Source organism: Pseudonaja textilis, chromosome 4, assembly GCF_049901715.1.
Source record: "Pseudonaja textilis isolate UNSWEBS1 chromosome 4, rPseTex1.2, whole genome shotgun sequence".
Taxonomy (NCBI): Eukaryota; Metazoa; Chordata; class Lepidosauria; order Squamata; family Elapidae; genus Pseudonaja; species Pseudonaja textilis.
Window position 1 is genome coordinate 18086223 of NC_141993.1, and position 12227 is coordinate 18098449.

Here is a 12227-nt window from a genome sequence, read left to right on the forward strand (position 1 = left end):
AAGAATGCGATCTCGTAATTTAATTCAAGGTGAATGGTCTTCCCAAAGTCACAAATTTCTTATTGTACAGCATGGTTTTAGAAGTTTTTTCTTTTGGTCTAACATAACATGTATGGGGAAAGCTGCTTTTTAAGCCCATTTTCATTATATCAGAAAAAAAGGGAGCAGTCGGCATGTGGACGGTTGATCCAGATATAATGTAATCTACCAGATCCCCTGCATGGATTGTTCCTGTGGCTACGTGGGACAGACAGGGAGGAAGCTAACCACCAGATTGCAAGAGCACAAGCGAGGAGGTCAGGCAAGGAGATCCAAACTCACTGGTAGTCTCACACTGCAATGAAACAAGAACCTGCACTCAATTTTGCAGCTACCAAGATTGTTGGACGAGCAGGCACAAAAACAGCCAGGGAAGTAACTGAAGCCTGGGAAACTGATCCCTCCTCAGTCAACAGGAGTCTGATTTGCCCCCGCCGCCGCCGCTTCTGCCCCCGCTGCCGCTGCCCCCGCTGCTGCTTCTGCCTTCCAGTCCTTGCCTCATCCAGCCGAGCCATTTGCAGGAGGAGAGGTAGGCGCGAGGCGAGAGAGCTTTCTCCCCCCCCCCTCAAAATTTGTCCGGAAAATAAACCGTGATAAAAAAACCATGATAAAAAATAAATAATTTTAATAAATAATTAATAATAAATAATAAAAACATCTCACCAACTTAATTTCCAAATAAATTTAATATGTTAACTACGTTTTCTATGGGTTTTTTTGGATGATGAGGTATCGTTACTGTTATTTTATTTTATGTGTGGCCCAAACCAAATTTTCATCTTCTAATGTGGCCCAGGGAAGGTGAAAGGTTGGACACCCCTGATCTAAAAAGACATACACAACAGGCACCATAAATACCACACGCAGAGAACAGCCAAAAAGCACACACTCTGCTACGAAGAAGTTTTTCTGAAGATGGGATCCAGCACGAATCCGAAAGGTCGGAAGACAAAACCTCTGATCCACGTGACCCACCCAAATCGGATCCTGACCCAGCTATGTTAAACTAGCACGGAGGGAAAAAAATATGGAACTCAAGAGTCCTCGCCCCTATTGCAAAGCAGCAGGTTTCTAGCTACATGTTCTGGAGTCTACTACAAAGAAAGAACAACAAGCATCACAAAGCAGCATTTCTTCATCTTATCCAAATAAGCCTTGAGGAACAGCAAGGTTGAATTGTAATTCAAAATGCTTAGAATCCCAAGAAACACAAGGGGTTAGGCATTCTTTATTTAAAACACAACTTGAAAGTTGTCTACACGCTCAGCATGACCCTTCAGATGTTTCCTGAACTACAAACACCTAATATCCTTCCTTACTGGCTGTGCTATCTGGAGCTGCTGGGAATTGGAAGTGTTCGTTCAATAGTATCTGGAATCTCCATCAAATCTCAAAAAAAAAAATGCACCCAGATGAAATCTCAACAGATTTCACTTTTTAAATTAACAATGACATCTACAGATGAGAGCCATTTTATTTCCAACAGAAGGTGAATCTCTGTAGAAAGTTGATTAAAAGATTCATCAAATATTGCTTCATGTGACTTTTGTAGTGATAACCATTCTAGGGTGATGGCAGTGACTCTTCCCTAAAAATGTTGTCTCTTGTCTGGTAAGGTAGAGTTATCTGATCACCCAACAGAACGGCGTAGTCACCAAAAGTGAATGCCACCATATTAGTCTCACAGTTTAGTTGAAGGTCAAAGATAAAGGTGTCCCTGAAGATTTTACTCCTATAGTCATTGCCAAGCACAGAGGGCAATGGTCATCTCCATTTCGAGGCCGTTGAGTCAGCACAGTTCAAAGATGTTTCCATGGCCATGTGGCCAGCATGATGTCATGGAACACTGTGACCTTCCCACCAAAGTGGTACCTATTTATATACTCGCATTTGCCTGCTTTCGAATTGCTAGGTTGGAGCGAGAACGGGAGCTCACTCGTCTTGCAGCACTTGGGTCTCAAACCTCGGCTGTTTGTCAGCTTTCCAGCCAACAAGCCCAGCGTCTTAAGCGCTGAGCCACCATGCCACGCAGTCCTGTCCAAATGTACCATATAATCCCTTAGCAGGCATAGTCAGTTGATATTTGGCGAAAAAGAAATTCCATGTTTAATTAAAATATTATTTCATGGAGCCTTGTTGAGAGATATTCCAAATTTCATCTTTCTTAATAAGAAAGATGTTTTGAAAAAAGGAGATGGAAGAAGGAAGCATGAAGATCTTCTGAATTGCACTTATCTAATTTCTACTATTTCGGTCATCTACTTCTTCTTTCTGCCAACCATCAACAGAGGGCCAGGTAAGAGCCATCTTTACCTATGCTCAAAAAAGGACTGATTTTTTCACTAATCTTCCCCCACCCCCCAAATCCAGTAGTTTAACGTTACCATTTTTCCTGTATAATTTTTATTCATGCATATCATCTTAACACACTGATAGCTAAGAACACGCTCCTATTTGATGCTTGCAAAGCGTACACGCTGGAGAGCAGCCAAAGAGTGCTGAAATAGGCACCCAGGGAAATGGAAGGGAAGCATAAAAGATGGAGAATAAATGGAAACCGTATACGCACTCAGATACGATGAACCGTGTCGTTGAGATGATCTTCCTGGTGGCTTCCACATAACCTTGTTCTCCTAAGTGCACCATGGTCGCCCAGCAAGCTGCGATGAGGCATCCGGGCCTGGAACCAGCAATAGTGGGCGAGGGGTAAACTCCTCCTTGCCAATCAGGAGCAATGAAGAACTGGTGATGCCGGTATTTCATATCGCTGTACATTACCACGGAGGAGCCCTTTGGAGCGTAGCCGTACTGCAAAGAAGAGGCCGATATTCAAGTTGCAAAATAATCCCCCCACCAAAATCGCCGTTGACAGGTTCAAGACCCTTGTACAAGAATTAGAAGATTTGCTAAGTTAAATCATTCTCTATTGATTTATCAAATAAGAGATGCGCTGTCATCACTGTGGGTGAAGCTTTACCACTGTTTTGTTTTTTTTAATTAAGAGGTATTCAGGATACAGTTATTTCATGAGTAAAGTCATGAGAACAAATTGTGTCTTGCTCCAAAGGTAGAGAATCCTGCATGCTCTCAATAGCAAACAAGTATTTGATGTTTAACAGGAATCGTTCTCATTGGTGTGGCGCTGCAATTTTAAACAAACTGCCACAATACATTTATTCTCTATTTTTTTTATTGTGTATTTCATATATTTTATTGTTTAAGCTGCCTGGGGTCGCCTCAAAGGTACTTTTTTTTCACCAAAAGGCAACTATATTTTCTTGGATATTTCTTTTGTTTGCTTGTTTGAAAACTTTTCATTTTTCATCCAAGAAGCTTCTTCATTTCTAACTAAAAGTTCTAACTGAAGAAGCTTCTTGGATTAGAAACCAAATATTTTCAAAGAAGGAAAAAAAAACAAGAAAGTCCAGTTCATCCTCATCCTCATCCTCATCCTCTTTTAACGACCCCATAATCCCTTGCAGGGTGGAATCTAGGCAACTGAATGGAGCGGAGTGTTTACTGGCCGGATGCCCTTTCTGTCGCCAATGCAGAGTTTTTGTTCAGCAGATTCATTCTCAGTCTGCCCTGAGAGAGAAATACCTGCCTCCACCTAGGATTGAACTCACAGCCTCCTGACTATAAGGCAAGAGTTCCACCTCTAGGCCACCATACCATTCACAAGAAAGTCCAGTTGCCTTTGGAAAATTTACCTTTGGGACAACTGTGCCCTGGATGATTGAGAATCTCCATAGATATTCTGCCTAAAGCAGGGGTCTTCAAACTCGACAGTTTGAAGACTTGTGGACTTCAGCTCCCAGAATTCCTCCTCCAGTCATGTTAGCTGGGGAATTCTGGGAGTTGAAGTCCACAAGTCTTAACACTTGCCCAGTTTGAAGACCCTTGGCCTAGAGTCACATAAAAGTGAGATTGGATGCCTATATAAATCAAATGAAGAAACAAATAAAATGTTTTAATGATACGGATTTCAAATCAAACATTGATTGTCAATGCACAATATGTCTACAATGACATTGAAAACAACTGAATCTAATTTTAAAAAATCTAAGCTGGAAACAATTTAGAAGAAATATGCCTGACCCAGCGTAGCAGAGTTTCAAAGCAACTCCCACCAGAAGCTCATAGAAATCTTCCTTGGCTCACCTTATGCGTATCTGCAGAAATGCTCGTGACCCCTTTCACTCGGAAATCAAAGCACTGCTGTAAAGGAAACCCAGCCTTCTCCATGAAGACAATGAGAAAGCCTCCCAGGCAGGCATCCACATGGAAGGGAATATCGTATTTCAGGGCAAGCTGCATCAAGACAGGAGAAGAACTTAAAAGTCATTTTCTTCTTAGGTCGCCAAAGTGAACTACTAGTAGAGCTTGGAACTTAATAGACACATTCCTTATCGTGAGTCCCAAGAGGATGCTGCCAGGTTCATAAGAATGACAAATGGTCATAAGTCACTTCTTTCACTGTAACTTTGAATGATCACTAAATGAATGGTAGTAAGTCAGAATATTACCTGTATTTAGGGAAGTTAAGGTACTCTCTTTTAAAAAAAAAAAAAACAATTCAATGCCATCAGCTTAAAGGGCTCGGACTTTTGGCTGTGGCTAACAGCTCATCCTGGTGTTAATTACCAAAGTGATACAGATACAGATTAACGAAGTTGGAAGGAACCTTGTAGGTCATTTAGTCCAACCCCCATCCACCCACCCAAGCAGACTCTATACTGTTTCTGACAGGTGGCAGTCCAGTCTTTTCTTGAAGGCTTCCAGTGATGAAGCTCCCACAACTTCCGAAGGCAACTTCTGTTCCACTGGTTGATTGCTCTCACTGTCAGAAAGTTTCTCCTTATTTCCAGGTTAAATCTCTCTTTGTTCAGTTTCCATCCATTATTCCTTGTCTGGCCTTCAGGTGCTTTGGAAAATAACTTGACCCCTTCCTCTCTATAGCAGCCCCTCAAATATTGTTACACTGCTATCATGTCTCCCCTGGTCCTTCTCTTCACTAGACTAGCCATGCCCAGTTTTAAAGTAAAATATTCTTTCGTGTGAATAAAGCCATTTACCAGCAGATGTACATTAACAAACCATTCCTTTAAATTTGGGGAAAAGTAAAAAAAGGACACTTTTCTCATACCTAATTTTTTCATGGTTATTTTCAGTAGCAAAACCCTTGCTACTTGCTACTTCAACTCAACATCCACCATATGAAATGCATCAATGCAGTGTATTGACTAGCCAATTAACCACACCAAATATATGGCATACAGGATGCAGTATGAAGCTGCTCTAGACCCCTGGGAGTAGCTAGTGTGGATCTTTGGAAAAAAGTCTGTCCTGAACTAGAAAAAATTCCAACTTGAATTTTGTACGTATATACAGTTACGAATAAGTTGTGGTCTTTCTTCTAAAATTCAGGCTGATCCCCAATTCCTGGATAGGTCTGGAATCCAAACTCAAATAATTGATGGGGATCCCTTTCATTAGCAGATCATAAATCCAAATGACAAAGCAAAAAAAAAAAAGATACCTGGCACACAAATGTGTACGTCCAAACTTTCTTTTTAGAAGCATGCATTCTCATAGACCAGTAGTGGCTATCCTTTTTGGGCTCCTGTTCCCAAAATTGTGAGCACGCCAGCACCCAGAATGCAATGTGTGGCACCCCTCCCCACGGCCCCTGTGCATGCCCACGCAATCCCCACCCCCTTACCTGCACTGTGCCTCACAGCTGATTTTTCGGCTGGTTTGAGGCCTTTTCAACCTCCCAGAAGCTTGAGAAAAGCCACTGCCAGGCTTCTCAGGCTGAATTATAGGCCCATTTCGTCACTTCCGGTATTACAGGAAGTGACGAAACGGGCCTACCATTTGGTCTGAGAGCCTTGCAGAGGCTTTTTCCAAACCTCTGGGAGGCCGAAAAAAGCCTCAAACCAACCAAACTAAAATCAGCTGTGAGGCACAGGCATTCACAGTGAGGTAAGTTTGCCTGCAGCTCACGTGCCAGCACAAATGGCTCTGCGTGCCACTTGTGGCACACATGCCATAGGTTCACCATCACGGTCATAGACAATTACAGTAATGCAATGACAACCAGAATTGGTACTTAATCTCTTTAAGTCCGCACAGATGAACATCCCTTCAGTAATTTAGTTGCTGCCCTATAACTGGGGAACATTTTTTGGAAATCAACAGTAAACAGCCAAGCTACAGCAAAATTAACATAGCAGGGCACAAAAGCCACAAAACAGTGATGCCCAAATACCTGGCGGGTAAGTTCAAATACCTACAGGTAATTCTCAACTCACAGCCATTTGTCTGGTGACTGTCTGAAGTTACAATGGCACTGGAAAAATGAGTTAGGACCAGTTTTCACAGTGGGGACTGTTGCAGCATCCCCATGGCCATGTGATCAAAATTCGGGCACTTGGCAAGTGGCATGTATTTATGACAGCTGCAAATGAGCTGCAGTGGCGCAGTGCTTAGAGTGCAGTACTGCAGGCTACTTCCACTGATGGCTGCCTGCCTGAAATTTGGCAGTTGAAATCCCACCAGGCTCAAGGTTGACTCAGCCTTCCATCCTTCCGAGGTCGGTAAAATGAGGATCCAGATTGTTGAGGGCAATATGCTGACTCTGTAAACTGCTCAGAGAGGGCTGTAAAGCACTGTAAAGTGGTACATAAGTCTAAGTGCAGTTGCTATTGTCCTGGGATCGTGTCATTACCATTTATAACTTTCCCAGCTGGTTTTGATAAGCAAAGTCAGTGGGGGAAGCCAGATTCGATTAACGGCTCCATAATTCACTGAACAATTATAGTGATTTACTTAACAATTGTGGCAAAAGAAAAGGCTGTAAACAACTGTCGTGCTTAGCAACAGAAATTGTGCTCGGAATTGCAACATCTTTGTTATCAATGCAAAAATATTACCTTCGCTACTTCCTCAATGGGGTCAATACTTCCATGAGGAAATTGTGGGGCCGAACAGACCAACATGGCTGTATTCTTGGTAATGGCTTTCTTCATTGCCTAAAAAAATTAGAACAAAGTCATTAGGAATCCATAAAACCCTGTGTACAAATCAAAGGATTGAAAGTGAACCATCTGAAGAACTCTTTGTATTAATTTACTTCCTCCCACCCACCAGCCTCTCTCAACGATTCCATCATTCTGTTCAATTCAAAATATATTGGAAACATCTGGAAAGGCCAGGAGAGTACCTTCACATCCACCTGCATCAATTCAGTCAATGGAAGACGCACAATCTTCATCCTGAAATAATGGGCAGCCTTGTCAAATGCTGCATGGGCACTTACTGGCACCAACCTAAAAGACAAACCAACACCGAAAATAATACATTGGAGGAAAAATTGGCAGCACACCAGACCAAACTCCTTTCCTTTCTTTTCTGGACAAAAATACTGGTAGAAATGAGACTAATGGGGAAGAGGAAAATCTAAATAAAAAGGCATACCTCCCACAGACCAAACATCCTAAGTTAAATCTACCTTTAGTCTTTAAGCTACATCTTTAATAATATTATTGATGGAAGCAACACTTTTCCCAATACGTTCCCCTCAGTCTGTATTGGATAATAATGCCCCTTATATAGATGGACAGATTATCTACCTAGAATCTCTAATCTGTGCTCTCCAAGCAAAAATTAGGTGCCCAATCCAGCCATTTATTGAGTTGCCGTGTTACTGGCTTCCACTACCACAAAGATCCTACAGGAAAAAGGCAGTATGGACAACTGTGGGATCTGGCAGGGTGAGAGCTGTGGACCATAAACGCAAAGTTTTGCTGTGTCCCAGCATAACAGATACAGTGTCCTTGCTGACCTTAATAGGGACACTAAAGTGACAGGTCAAGGTAGTTGTGATAATGATAACTCAAGTAAGCCAGGGATCATGGTCCTAGAAGAAGAAGTTACTTTGAAAAGGAGAAAGTGTGAATCAGGTATTACGCATCAGTCACACAAGAAGAGCAAGGCATTCCAAAAAGAGAAGCCATCTTCTGGTTGGGGACTCGATTGTAAGGGATGTAAATTTAGGAAAGGATACTGAGGTTTTGAAAGAGGTCAGGTGTCTACCAGGTGCTACTGCCAGCAGATACAAGAAGATTATTCTTAAGATAGTCAATAATGCCAGCAAGGACTGTGATGTTGATGCTATTATACATCTTGGTACAAATGATATGTCCCAGAAAGATACACTTTCTGTTCAGAAAGACTTCCAGAGCTTGGGGTATGAACTTAGTAATATGGGTTGTAGGCTTATCTTTTCAGAGGTTCTACCAGTATACAAGGAACAAAAAGGGAAAGGGCAGCATGTAGAGTTTAATGTGTGGCTAAAGGAATGGTGTAAAAGGGAAGGCTTTGGTTTTATGAGTCATGATGTCTGCAGCTGGTCCAATGAAAAAACTGTACAAAAGAGATGTTTTGCACCCATCAAAGAAAGGGACTGAGTTACTTGGCATTAAATTCACAGATTTCCTGGATAAACATTTAAACTGAACAGCAGGAATAGAGAATTAATGGATTCAGAACATTTCTGTCCCCAGCAACCTAAAACTAATAAGGATACCAGTGCATGCAAAATAGATGTTTGTGCAGGTAAGATTATCAACCTTGATGCCAACTTGTATTTAATAGTGAGTGCCATGCCAAGTTCATTAATCAAACAGGTAGCAAGAAAGTAGGGGCAGGAAGGCACAACACAGGTTATGGAGACAGTAAACACAGTGTCAGACATAAAGATCTCAGGTACCTATATACAAATGCACAAAGTCTGGGGAACAAACAGGGTGAACTCGAACTACGAATGCATGAAGGTAAATATGATATAGTTGGAATAACAGAAACTTGGTAGGATGAAACCCATGACTGGAACATATTGATAGAAGGATACAAACTATTCAAAAAAACCAGATCCCATAAAAGAGGAGGTAAAGTTGCACTGTATGTAAAGGACCACAGAGAAGAGCAACCAGGATGATTAGGGGACTGGAGGCTAAAACATACAACTAACAGTTGCAGGAACTGGGCCTGGCTAGTCTAGTGAAGAGAAGGACCAGGGGAGACATGATAGAGATCTTCCAATATTTGAGGGGCTGCCACAGAGAGGAAGGGGTCAAGCTATTTTCTAAAACACCCGAAGGCCAGACAAGGAATAATGGGTGGAAACTGAACAAGGAGAGATTTAACCTGGGAATAAGGATAAACTTTCTGACAGTGAGAACCATCAACCAATGGGACAGAAGTTGCCCTCAGAAGTTGTGGGAGCGCCGTCATTTGAGACTTTCAAGAAGAGATTGGACTGGCATTTGTCAGAAATGGTGTAGGGTCTCCCTATACTGGGCGGGGGGTTGGACTAGATGACCTACAAGGTCCCTTCCAACTCTGATTATCTGTTATCCTCAGCTTTCTGGCATTCTAAAACGCTGCACATTTCACCCTGCCCATTTGCAGCAAAAACGAGAATTTTCTCATTCAGGATTTCCTAGCAAGAGTTTGCTAACTGAAATGTAAATTTACTAGGTTTGCCAACATTAAAATTTGATATTTAAATTGTTATAGCAATGGGGGAAGTTATTTTCTTTTTCTTATTGTATTCTTTTTCTTCCTATTCTTCATTCTATTTGTTCTTTTTTCCCCAAAAAAGACATTGGATCCAAAGAACTTCATAATTACTGTGTTTCCCCGAAAATAAGACCTGGTGTTATATTTTCGGGAGCCTCCAAAATAAGCATGAGAGCTTATTTTCAAAGACACACAACTGCAGGGTGATCAGCTCAGACGGGCGCTTGGCTCCCCAGCACATGCACAAGAGGTGAGTCCATGCAGTGCAGGTGAGTCCAAGCAGCAGACAGACACGGGGGGGGAGGGGGAGGCAGCTGATCTGGACGTGTTGCAGGAAAGCCGAGAGTCAGCAGCTCGTCTTCGCACGGTGGCAATGGCAGCAGACGGAGGTAGAGGTGAGGGGTGGGAAGTAGGCTGCCTCCTGCTGTCATCCACCCACTCTATCCCACTGACTCCTGGCTTTCCCACAGCCCACAGGGCATGTCCAGAGTGCCTGCCTCCCCCCCGCCCACTCATGACTCTGCCTCCATCTGCTGCTTCGACAGGTAATCAATTCACCTGCGCTGCATAGGCTGTGGCTGCTGTCGAACACCATCGACCCACGCACGCTCACCACCTTCTGTGCTAGCCATGCCCACACCTTCACCTAGGGCTTATTTTGGAGGTAGGGCTTATATTAGCCACATGCTTAAAAATCAGGCTAGGGCTCATTTTCGAGGTAAGTCCTCTTTTTCAGGGAAACACAGTAGTTCACTGGATTGAGATTCACAAGACAGTTGTCTTCAGAGAAGTAGAAACCAACTTTGAAAATCAAGTGTTTCCAAAGCAGCACACAATACTTTATAAATAGCAAAATTATCTCCTTTTCAAAGGCACACGAAGCAGTTCTTTAGATTTATAGCAACTGCCTCAAAGTGTCCATCTGAAATTATTTTTATGAAAGTACACTAATGAAATTTTAAGAGCCAGATTCACAGTGACAGAGAAAAAATGGAAAAGGATTTAGTATCTGCTTAGAGTCATGGACTCCTCACTTCCCTCTTCTTGCACATTACTGCAAGAAGACAGGAATGCTTTCACTTCTCTATAGCTCAGGGTACTTTCCAATCTTAAATTGTCACTAAACGTAATGATGGTTTCAGGCAAATTAGCCTCATAATCTATGCCTTCCAATTGGCTTGTTTTAAACTCTTGGTTATAATAATTCGTTTCTGTTTCTGTCTTTTTGAGGTCAAGCCAGAAAAAAGAGCAAGGGAATTACTTAAAAATCAAACTAGTTCCCATCATAATAAACCCACTGTGATGGCCAGAGAGACAAGAGTTACATACATTTCTGGATATTTTATCCCTTTTTCATAAGCCAAATCTCTGTAGGCTTTACAGACCAGCAGGATGCTCTCTGTTCCTCCAGATGTCATCTATAACAAAAGAAATAAAAATACATCAGATAGCCAAATGACCATGGGAAAGCCATAATAGAATACTTAGTTAATCTCTGTTTTAACAAAACTTTTAAAATTATTTTTTTTAAAAAACATAAACTTAAAAAAAACTTTGAAAAAATAAAACTGATCGACACAAGATTGGATCCTGCAACATTAACCTGGGATACATATATTTGCCTTCATTCATAAAACCTTCTCACTGATGTTTCTCACATTGGACTTCAATTCCCAGCATGCTGGCTAGGGAATTCTGAAAACTGGAAGTCCACACTCCTTAAAGTTGCCAAATTCTTCTAACTAAGTAGTAAGCACCAGTGTAGAGTTATCTATGGAAATCTTTGGTTTTACATGCTACAGCAATCCTAATAAATCTCAACCAATGGTCTCTTGTGTCCTAAGATCTCTTCCAATTCAGACTGAAGATGCATTTAAATACCAGGTAACAAACATTTAAAGCCAAGTTTTGTTCTTGTTGCTGGACTGATTCAATAGACAAATATTGAGAGCCAGTGAATTGCAGTAACTAAGGAATTGGACTGGCATTTAAGAGCCTCGGTTTTAACGACACTATCGGCCATTCTGCCTCACAGGGCTGTTGATTTTGAAGGAAAAATAAAAAACAGAAAGTGTTACTTGTACGACCCTGAACTCCGGAAAAAATGAATGGATGAGTAGGCATAATAATCAAGACAATATTACAGCTATCTGGTTTAGATATCTGGGCAAAGGGCACAACTGGATATTTTAAATCTCAGAATATTCACCTTAAGTCATTACTGAACGAGGAAGGAAAGGCCTTTGGCGTTATTTTATTAAAGCATCTGAATTTTTTTTTAAACCTCCTCCGTTGCTGGGCAACAAGGTAGGCACCTTATTAGGCCAAGGAAATTGAGGCTCAGTATAAAACAGGAGTCAAGACTTTTTCTAATGGTAAAAACCTTTTGTTTTCCAAATGACTTGTCACCTACTTGGGAGCATATGAATCATTCTCACAAGACATTTTTGCTGATTATTGAAGGACACTGGACATCCAGCCAATGCCGGTTGACTCATGAGTAGCTTACAGTTTTTTTCAAACACAGATGTCTGATTCTTTCAACTAATACCCAGACTAAAAGGAAAATCCAACGTATAAGCAGAAAAGACAGACAGGGGAAG

At 41.6% G+C, this 12227-nt stretch overlaps 1 protein-coding gene across 1 annotated transcript in view; it reads right to left on the minus strand.

Annotated features, from left to right (window-relative positions):
• Positions 1–12227, minus strand: part of SGPL1 (sphingosine-1-phosphate lyase 1) — a 48575-nt gene that overhangs the window by 7345 nt on the left and 29003 nt on the right. The window contains exons 7-11 of the mRNA XM_026713471.2: positions 10954–11042; positions 7265–7370; positions 6975–7073; positions 4201–4350; positions 2609–2847 (exon numbers count right to left, since the gene is read on the minus strand). Of these exons, the coding sequence (XP_026569256.1) occupies positions 2609–2847; positions 4201–4350; positions 6975–7073; positions 7265–7370; positions 10954–11042 (683 nt within the window). The remainder of the gene's footprint in view (positions 1–2608; positions 2848–4200; positions 4351–6974; positions 7074–7264; positions 7371–10953; positions 11043–12227) is intronic.